The following is an 11,289-nucleotide window of genomic DNA, read 5'->3' as shown; positions in this document are numbered from 1 at the left end:
ACCATATGAGAAGTTTGGATCAGGTCACTGGTGTCAAGTCCCAAAAGAAATGCATATACCAGAGTGATCTAATGTTACTTCAGAATGCAAGGAAGCTTGTGCCTTCTCTCTGTGGACAAAGGTGGCAGCTTTTAGTAAATCCAATGAAAGCAGGTTTCTAAAGAGGCTCGTCGAAGTTCTAGTGGGAATGTTTTTAAAAAGATGAGAGAATGGCAGAGAGCTTATAATTAGAGGACAGTAATGGAATACATTTATAAAGGGTTTCTGCAGTTAAAAGCAGTGTCAGGCATGTAGGAAGTGTTTAATGGTGGACAAAAGAGGGATTGGATGAGAAAAGTGAGAGATTCATGCAGAATGAGGAGAGTGAAAAGAGGGGGAAAAAAAGAAGGAGGGCAAGAGAGGCCTGCTGGACTGAGTTAGATGTAATTGCTGTGAGCTCATGTTGGCAATGCAGAGTGACAACCAAGCCAGAGCTCTCACAGGGCTGAACTCTACTCTCTCGCTCTCATACCAGATCTTTCTTTCCTCCACTTCTCCTACACACACCAGATGGAGATCAGTCACACGCATTCATGCTCACATGCATTAAACCTACCTAAATGATCCCATTTTCATCATTGAGATCCACTTCAAACATAACCGTTCACCTCGGTTCCTCCAAATGCTGTCCTCTAGAGAGCACAACAAGCACTAGTACTAAACTCACACCAGAACACCCAAATGCTGTCCTCTAGAGAGCATAACAAGCACTAGGACTAAACTCACACCAGAACACCCAAATGCTGTCCTCTAGAGAGCACAACAAGCACTAGTACTAAACTCACACCAGAACACCCAAATGCTGTCCTCTAGAGAGCATAACAAGCACTAGGACTAAACTCACACCAGAACACCCAAATGCTGTCCTCTAGAGAGCATAACAAGCACTAGGACTAAACTCACACCAGAACTCCACGTGAGAGAGAACACCACAGCCAAACCTCCAGAACGTGTTGTACTCTGAGGTGGCATTCACATGAGAAGGGATTTATTGGGATTTACCTTACAGTGGAAAGAACAAGTCGTCAATGCCTCTGCCCATATTCTTGCCTGTACCTTTTTCTCACTTGCAGAGCTGTATGATAAATCAAATGAAGCCTTCACCCTATAAAGTAGCCACGTTATGCATGTGTAATATTTGATTAAAAAGTATAGATTGACAGTTTATATGGTGGGATGCACTCTTATCCAAAAATAACAGCAATCTTTATTTTTATTTTATTTTAATTTGATCACAAATGTTGTGCAAATTGTATCTTTTAAATAGGCTTCATTATTTTATTTCATACTTATTTTTAGTTTAATGTTATGTAAATCCACACTGTAAAAAATGACTGATTTTAACGGTAAAAAAACTGTGAAAATGCTACGGTACAAAACTGTTTACTGGTTAACGGTAATTTCCTGTAAACTTTACAGAGAAAAACCGTAAACTTACGTTCCCAGAATTCTCTGCGGTGCATTTCAAATTTTGTTTGAATTTGATGTTTTATTAGGTTTGTATGTTACATAAAATGTTGTTAAATTAATGTTTATTGCATATTTCAGTTTAATGAGTCTCACCATGATGGTGTTTAGTGCTTGTGTGAATGACACTGTGCACCTTCTATGTATCTTATTATTTAAAAGCTGCTTGTGATGGGCTTTGTTTCACCACGTGACTCTCTCATCACCACCTGCTTTTGGTGGTTACCAGTGTAATACAAAGGTACAAAACATATTTCAGTGCTTCAGTAAGCTCGTATATTAATATTATATCAGTTAAATTATGGTATTAAACTGTAAATATAAAGTCAAACCGTTAAACCTACAATAGTGTAACTGTATTTTTTACGGTATAAAATCGTTTAACAAAAAATGGTTTTACCGTATTTTTTACGGTATAATTCTGGCAACCACAGCTGCCGGTTTTTTACCGTATATTTTACAGAATATTTTTAACAGTGCATTTTTTATAATGAACTGTGATATAATATAAAAATGATCAATTTGCGTAGAATATATAATTTATATAAACACAACTGTTTTCAACATTGATAAGAAGAAATGTTTCTTAAGCACCAAATAGAAGCATAGAATGATTTCTTAGGGATCACGTGACACTGAAGGCTGGAGTAATGACAATTCCGCTTTGACCACACAGAAATAAATGAATAAATTGTGAAATACATTTACAATATCTGTGTTCTTGCTGTGTTTTGATCAAATAAATACAGCCTTAGTGATCATATGAGACTTATTTCAAAGACAAAAATTATAAAAATCTTGCTGAGCCCTTTTAATAATATGCTTTATAAACATATTCTAAATATTAAATACACAAAAGTCGTATTACATATTAAACAAGTTTACATATAAATATAGAAGCTTTTATTGATTATTGGCTGTGGTTTACAAAAACCTTTTTTTTTTTTTTGTACCTCAATCTCTTTGGGATTCTTAATGTTCCTAATCATGAATCGAACAGGGGGAAAAAAAAAAGTTTTTAGAGTTATAGACATTTGCTATCAATTTTACTTCTCAAAAAAATGGTTTGTGGCACTTTCTGCATGTCCATTTTTCCCAATTATCCTGCACAAGAGATTTTTGCGTTAATAAACCCACAGACTCTCTAGAAGCACCAAGTAAATAAAAGCTGTGAAAGGAGCATATTAGAGTTAACCACTGGAAACAATAATGTGTCAGAATATCATAAATACCCTGAAATGTCCATCACTGCACTATAGCAACCCAAATGAAGTACTAAAGGTATCAAAATGATGAAAAGCAAAAATAGTGAGCAGTCATGAAATCTTAAACATAAACGTTCATTTTATACAATTATATATTTTAATCTAATAATATAGCATTTTATACATTTCTATCAGTGTAGCTCCATTCTTCAACCTGCAGGTGGAGACAAACCACAAGTAAGTGAAATTAAACCGCACACATGCTTCGCGTTGGTCTCTGTGTGGATTCTCCGAAAAGACGTGCTGTTGGACAGTTATTTAACAATATAGTTAAACATTTGCACGGTTTGACATGGTTGAAATGTGATCTGCACATTTCTGCATTTGAAATTCAACCCTAGAAACCATTAAGTATTTTTAACGTTATGAGTCAGACCCCCAATAGGAAATATGACGCCGTAAAGGATTTATGATGTCAGCAAAGCAGTACCTACACACACACACAAACACACACAAATTAATCGGCGAGACAGCACACAGAAACCACAGCTCCGGTGTCTTATATTTTAATATAAAAAGAAAACATTGAAAATAAAAATTAAAAAGGAATCAATCCAGTAATCATAACGACAGATGCTTGGCCTGCGCTGTCCCACAAAGTGACCCTACCTCACCTCATACTGTTTAAGTCTAGAATAGATCTATGAATTTTAAGAAACAACGAGAATTCATTTTAGCCAACACTACTGAATACTTTTGAGTAAGAAAGGCAGGGTGAGAAACGCATACAGGCCTAAGACAAACACCTCATCCCTTTGACAACGATTAACACAGTAAGACCTGGTTCTCTGACACAGATGAACACAAATACAGCCCTCGAAACACACAAAACAAAACAGACAACCCCAGTTCTCTGCCATAGTTTCTTCACAGTCCATTACCTGCATTAAAGGGCAGCATAAACAGTCAATACGGATCTTTAAGTGAAATGCTGCCAGTTTGTGGGTGGCTGTAAGGGACACATTTGGATGTGTGTGTGGGTAACTAGTTTTAAACTAGACATTATTTCTGTCTATTTTCTGAAAACTTTACAAATAATAGCAGGCTATACAAAATGAAAGTGTAAACCTGTGTGTGGAAAGAGGGTGTGGTGATAACTTTAGCTTTAAGTCTTTCTCTGTGTGTGTGTGTGAGAGCGAGTGTGTTATGGGGTCACCGTACAGTCCTGACCTTTACAGCACAAGCTTAAAGAGGTATGATTATGCAATAAGCAAAAAAACATTTATGGAACAAATCAATCTCAACAAATTTTTAAAAAGTCATTCAAAAGGCAGTGTCCAGACTCAAATGTTCAAAAACTTGCCACGTCGCTCTTATCAAAATAATCAGCCAGTTCATTTATATAGTCACTCTTCATAAAATATCTCTCTTGTTCAATCAGTTTTCCCCCCAAAAACCCACAACACTCCATTTTAAAATGACTCCCCGTTATCTCCAGAGGATGTTCGTAAGCTCTCTTCTTGTTCCTCCATATGCCTGCCACTTAAAACAAGGACTGGGAGGGGCATCTTTTTCTCTCTCCATATCCTTTCATCTCGCTTTCCTTGACATGATCTCTCTCTCTCTCTCTCAGATGGCGTCGTCATAGCCAGGCAGAGGAAGGGGGCCGTGTCAATGCTGGCCGTAGGAGGAGAGGAGCGAAGGGGGACGTGGGTCCTCATTTCATGTCAGAGTGAGTCTGTGTTGATAATACATGAAACGAGCTGTTCTTTCTTCACCCAAAATCATCTAGATCTCCAAGCAAGGCAACCCCAAGAGAGGAGAAAGGGTCAAGGATGCAACAGCTTATGAGGAAAAGTCCTGCATTCTCTCGCTCTCACAAGCACACGCTCTCACACACTCGCACGCACATTCGCTCTCAGATCAACAGAGTGTTACAGACATAGGAAACACTGATTTTTTTGAGTTCACACTCTATTTCCATCTCTGGCAAGATCTGGCGCCTCTCTGCTATGTCACATCCTCCTCCTCTGAGCAGTAGTCCCGCCCCTAAAGAATATGGAGAGAGAGAGAAAAAGACTAAATAAAAAGTGAGTTTCTGTCCTAACTAGCAGCAAAAGTGATAAGCAACGCTACATTTTGTGGTTGCCAGGTTGTTCAGACCACAAATATATAACTCAATGGACCAAAATTCTGTTCTTCATTAAAATTAAACCTAATTAATATTAAACATCAACTATGGATGAGAACAGATTGCTCATGGAAGCCAGTTTTTGGCACGGAATAATAATTAAAAAGGTAATTGCAACCTTCTCTCACAGTTTATTTCCCTCAGAACTCAAGAGTTCACATCTCGCAGTTATCTTTTTCTTATTGAAGCCACAAAATAAAAAAAGGTTAATGAGACTTTTTTTACCCACAATCGCAAATGCTTAAACTTTGAACATTTAGGTGGTAAGGTGATTATATGGGAACCAATGTAGATATATTGACAACACTCTCTGAACAAAGAGATACGTTTTCATTTATGAAATGCGGATAGCTACTTTTTTTCCCAGTATAAAAGCGCTACAACCTTTACATAACCTTATTTAAAACAAAATCTAAAATGTTAAGATTTAATAAATTGAATTCCAGTTGATCTCAGACCTCAAGAGAGACGAAGGCAGATAAGAGAGGGAGATGGAAAGAAGGAAGTACTTGGGGGGAAAAAGCAGAGCCATAAATATATCATTTTTTATCTCTAGAGGTCTACAGGAAGTTTCAGACAGGCGATTCACATGATGGAAGGACAAGACAATCTTTTAAATGTCACAATCTAGATAAACAAACAGTCCTCTGAAGGGTGGTTTAATGTACACTGGCCCTTTAAAATCTCTAACCCATCCGCTGCCTGCTTTACTTTTCCTCCCTCCCTCACCTTCTCAATCTTCTCATCCAGCATTCTGAAGAACTCCTGCTGACTCTCTGACGTATGTATGCTGAGAGAGAGAGAGAGAGAGAGAGAGAGAGAGAGAGATGGAGAGAGAGAGAGAGAGGAAGTTAGTGGGGGTAGGAGAAGGGAAGCAACAAATACGCTAGAATTTTCCATTACAACAAGCATAAAGAACACAAACACTCTCTCACACACAAAGCTACCAGCTCCTGTAGGATCCAGAGTGGCTGGGCAGGAATCATTTTTATAGACATTACAGCAGGGACTATAAACCCTTGCCTCTCCACACACACACACACACACACACACATTAACTGAGCATTACTCCATCGATACACACATAAAACAATAATGAACATTCCCTCAAACACAATTTCTTTACCTCCAGACATTTTGAACACCATATGTGTTTAATGTGTTCGTAGCATTCAAAGCTCAGTGAAAATTAAAGTCCATTAAGTCATAAACAAATAAAATATTAATGGTTAACAGATCACAAATGAGTTTACTCATAAATAGTTGAAGATGTTTTGAAATATATTTTCATCTCATGCTAAATGTTTCATAAATAGCTAAACGGATCACCCAAATATGATTTAGTTCTTACTTCATTTTCCTTGATTTTCTTATAAGAACTACATCTTTTCATTCTTCAATTGAGCACAACAATATTTTGCTGAAAGTTCATGCTGCTCTTATCCATATAAACATAAATCAGAATTTTGGCTGTCACGATTTTCACTTCACTATCATAGCGGCTAAATTAATTCATGAAAATTATATTACAGATATTATAACAATTTTTTATTTTTCAGTTCAGTTGTCATCAATAGTTTAAAAGTACATGAGGTTGAATAAAACCATTACTAGAGTGAAACTATTCCTTCAAATGACTTATAATAAAAAATAAAATGAAAAATAATTCTAAATTATTAGCTCTTTTATTCTAAAACACTTTGAAACTGACAATTACATCCGAAGGCAAGAAACATCATTTTACATACAATAAGTTATAAAACATATGGCACATTACGCTCGAACAGAACATGCAAATGACATCCAGAGGGAATAAGACAGGCCACAAAGCAAAACAAACCACACACGATTTACAGACTTCTGGCACGTTTTCAACAGAGCAAGAACTTTAAAGCCCTCACCCGCACACACAAAACAAACAGAAACACACGCACACCGTAAACAGAAAGACACATATATAAACCCACTCACTTCGTCTTGTTGGCACTGGGCCCAGGCACCTCTTTGTGCTGTTTGGTCCTGTGCTGCGTCGAGCTCTTCTCCTGCAAACACACCCAGAATAAGCACGTTTTCATTTACTACTGTTCAAAACAAAGCCAAATTCAGCCTCCGCCGACCGTCCCTGGTGGCTCTCTGGTGCAGAGGCCCTGCCGGGTTCTGGATGTGTGCCAGGACCAGCTTCTCTGCCTGGAACACAGCGTGATACAGAGGCCCTGGGAGTGACCTTCCTCTGGCCACTGCTAATGAGAACGCTGCCCTGCTGAGAGACAGCGAGAGAGAGGGCTGCCCTCGCTTTCACTGCGTCTCTATTCTCCTCTCACCCCCTTATCAGAACATGGGCATCCGAACACCTGCTCTGCCTGTACAACTTCATTAAGCCGGACAGTTTAAAGGGGCAATATCATGGAAAAAGGCTTTTACTTGCTCTATTGGAAATGTAATACGCTGACATACTCGTTCACAATGCAAGCAGAACATTTATGGAGACCAAGATGCAAAAAGGGGTAGAAAAAGGACAATAATTGTATTTTGGATGTGAAATTAAAAAGTAATGAAGCATTTTATACCCAACTGAGCACATTATGCATTTAGCATTAACATATGATGACCCACATTTGCATATCAATGCCAATATTAAACAACTTGGCAGCGACATTATTACTCTTTAACGGATGAAAAGATTAGCCAATCATAACGGTAATTTACATAATTTTTTATTGAGTGTTAAAAAGATGCATGAAGAAATTTGTCTGGTAATGCAAGCGTCTAAGCATGAAAGTGCTAAGAATTTCCCTCTCCCACATTCCAAACATGTCGTCACACGTGTGCACGGCATATGCTTAGTTTTACCTCTCAATGTATAAGCCAACAACGGGCATATGAGCCTCAAGCAATGTGTGTGAATACTAAGTAAAACATGACGGACACCACTGCACAGGAGGAATTTCCCAGGTGTGTGCGCCTCTCACCAAGTTCTCCTGGTTGCGTGCGTTTACTCTGTCTTCTTCTCCACGCATGTACTTCACTTCCTCCACTCCCTTCATCTTATATTCATCTACAACGATAGCAAAAGAAAAACACAAATTAGAGGTTCATTCTTGTATGGTTAAAGAAAAGATTCACAGAGAAATGCAACCTCTTTCATAATGTCATTCCAAACCTATATGATTTTCTTAAGTGGAACTTTTTTTCATTCGGTTACAATGAATGGGCACTTTGTGTAGAAGACACAAAAACATTTCATGAAATATCTTGTGTTATCTTGAAAGTCTTATATAGGTGATAGATTTGTGTGAGAAGAAAGGTAATTAATGTTTGATAATCTTCCCCTTTAACTTACTGTTGTACTGAGTCAGTGAGTTGAACTTGAGAATCAAATCAGTCTGATTCATGAAAAGATTCACTGAAATGATCTGATTCAAAAGAATGAATCATTCATTAATCAAGCATCGACACTTCTCTCATGAACTTGCCCAAACAGCCACTGTGTAAACACGGTATACGTATAAATTGTAAACATTCAGTCTTCATTAAATTATTTACATCTAAGTTTGTACCTCACACAAATCTGTTCTATGGCTTCAGAAAATACAGTGCATGAGTCATATGGAACACTTTTACCTTTTGTAATTTTTGAGCTTGACCGCATTATTCCACCTTCGCTTTCATTATACCGAGAAGAGTGGTCATATTCAACACATTTTTTTTTTTTGTTGGTTTGGAACAATGTGAGCGAGAGAATTCACATTTGAAAAAAAAAACAGCTCTAACAGCTGAACGTTTTGGATTTTGCCCTTTCCCAGCCATTGGTAATTACCAGAGGCCATGTACGTGTTTGCATGTCCATGCATTCACTTCCTCATAACACATACATACACCCACACATATACATAAATCCATCTTTTACTCTGTCTACAAATCAGCGTGAAGCAATCACAGCCCACTCAATCTCTGTTTATCTTCGCCTCTATCCGTCTTTCTCTCCTTTTCTCGCTGTGAACTCCCTGTCAGTTACCATCATGACAGCTGGAGTGGGCAGCCTGTGAATGTGACTCAGTGCGGCCCATCAGAACAAGCACAAAAAGCGAGATAAAGGAGGAAAAAAAATTTAAAAAAAGAGGAATATAAAAGGAGAGAGAAAAAGAGAGGGAGCAACGCCACCAGTCTTTCACAGCTTGAGGAATGTAAACATGTCTCTGCACAAAAGACCACGCTTCAACATGCTGTCAAACACACACACAGCCAAACCAAGGAGAAACATCACACACAAATTAAAACCAAACTTTAATTGATTTGGATGTTCGGTGTTACACAAAATAGGCCTCCTGGTTCTCATAGAGCATATACACTACATACACACATACGAATACATCGCTCTTCTCACACACACTCGTACGCAAGCACGGTGACAGCATTACTAAAAAAGGAGATCTGAGGAACATATCATTCCTAATCCATCTATTCAGGGCGAGAATCATCCGTGAAGCGCGCATCTCAGCGAACCAGAGGATTTTGGAGTTGCTCAGCATGAGAGAGAGTGACATTTTCTCTGTTTGGTATGTTCCAGACGGACTATTTTTGGAAATAAGATGAGAGGTTCTCTTATTCGATTTGCTAATTAGTGATAACAGCATGATGGCGACCTTTGGGACCTTATGGTTAGAAGGATGCTCGCTTTCTCAATAGACAGAAATAAGATTGGCCTCTGTGCAACTTTGATTATTGTTATACTGAAGTATGACATAATATTGAAGTATAGTGAGGATAGAAAATGATAATGAGAATGAGAAATGTTGCAAGCTGGATTTATGAGCATCATAGGATGTGTTAAAGAATGGCGGGGTAGTGAATATTTATATATAAATATTTTATTCACAGAATTAACCCTCATGTGGTGTTCGGGTCAATTTGACCCGGAGAAGATTTTCTTTTTCCCGAAAATAATAGTTAATGTTATCGCTTTGGACTGAAACTTAGTGACTTTGTTCCCAAAGGGTATAACTACAATTAAAAAAAAATTGGGAAATTTTCTTACTTTTTTTGTGGGGGTTTTGTTACCTTGTTACACTTGTGGTGTTCCCGGTCAAAAATGACCGGCCTATAAAAAATTGCTCATAAATCACTCATTATACCATATTTTCACCCAATCTTGGATTCAATCTTTTTGTCAACTTGTTCTCTTTCAATTAGGACTGGTTTTATATTTCTGTTTGCATCTGATTAATCGTGGGCCTCATTTATCTGAGAGTAGGCATCTCGTTTTTTGAGTAAAAAACAAATAATTTATGAGTAAATTTGGAAATATGAAAAAAAATTATGAAAAAAATGGCTACTGTTGATCACACTAGTCTACTCCAATGTTTCACCAGGAATTTTGTTTTGAAACTTTTGTTTTGTAAAAAAATATGGCACATAGTCACACTTGTGGTGTTCCCGGTCAAAAATGACCGGCCTATAAAAAATAGCTTAGAAATCACTCATTATACCATATTTTCACCCAATCTTGGATTCAATCTTTTTGTCAACTTGTTCTCTTTCAATTAGGACTGGTTTTATATTTCTGTTTGCATCTGATTTAATCGTGGGCCTCATTTATCTGAGAGTAGGCATGGTCAAAAATGGTCACAATGGCCGACCATTGAAAGTGAATGGGAGAGACTGAAAATAACAGAACAATTTAGTTTTCAGGAGCATGTTCATTATTTTCATGTACACATATGTGCATATGTGCTTGCAAACATCGAGCCCTTGGACCTGTGCATGTATCGATACATTTATACACACGCTACCCAGACACACACACGTTAAAACACACAAACTTTTTTGAGTATTACACAAGGAAAACCTTCAGGAGGAGGCTGTTCCTAGAAGAGCTGGGAAAATCCATGGTGACCCCCCTGATACAGAGGCGCCAAAATATACCCAGAGCACTGCCCTCTGCTACATTGGTGAGAGACATACAAACACCAGAACCAGGTCCTTCAGCTGGCACAGGCAAAGGAGAGAAACGAAAGAGATGCACTTTGTGTGCCCCAAAAGATGTGAAAACAGGCACTGTCTGTTTCAAATGCAGAGTGCACATTTGCAAGGCACATACATTAAACTGTTGTCAGTCATGTGCATAAGTGACACAAAATGACCAATTGCAAGTTACCTTAAAAATGCTTTTGTTAGTCACTTGCATGAGTTCACACAGAGACCGTCACAGTTTCTTATTTTGGTTAGTTCATAATTTGGAAAACTGAAAGAAAATGAACAGTATTTGATTTGTATTCTCTATATGACAGCGTTAATGTGTTTATTTTTTGTATGTCACAATGGTCAGTATTGTCAAGGAACAGCACAAGTGTTACTGTGCACCCCTTTTCTGAAAAATTAAAGCATTTC

At 37.8% G+C, this 11,289-nt stretch overlaps 1 protein-coding gene across 2 annotated transcripts in view; it reads right to left on the bottom strand.

The window, feature by feature from the left end:
- Positions 1-3,261: 3,261 nt before the first annotated feature.
- LOC113108005 (uncharacterized protein C1orf21 homolog) overlaps positions 3,262-11,289 on the bottom strand; it is a 31,918-nt gene continuing 23,890 nt past the window's right edge. For both annotated transcript variants that reach the window (XM_026270855.1, XM_026270856.1), the window contains exons 3-6: positions 7,872-7,957; positions 6,874-6,944; positions 5,632-5,692; positions 3,262-4,760 (exon numbers count right to left, since the gene is read on the bottom strand). In XM_026270855.1, the coding sequence (XP_026126640.1) occupies positions 4,722-4,760; positions 5,632-5,692; positions 6,874-6,944; positions 7,872-7,957 (257 nt within the window). In that variant the 3' untranslated portion in view covers positions 3,262-4,721. The remainder of the gene's footprint in view (positions 4,761-5,631; positions 5,693-6,873; positions 6,945-7,871; positions 7,958-11,289) is intronic.

The sequence above is a fragment of the Carassius auratus genome, chromosome 8 (genome assembly GCF_003368295.1).
Source record: "Carassius auratus strain Wakin chromosome 8, ASM336829v1, whole genome shotgun sequence".
NCBI lineage: Eukaryota > Metazoa > Chordata > Actinopteri > Cypriniformes > Cyprinidae > Carassius > Carassius auratus.
The sequence above is the reverse complement of the archived record's forward strand: the minus strand, read 5'-3'. Positions and strand labels throughout refer to the sequence as shown.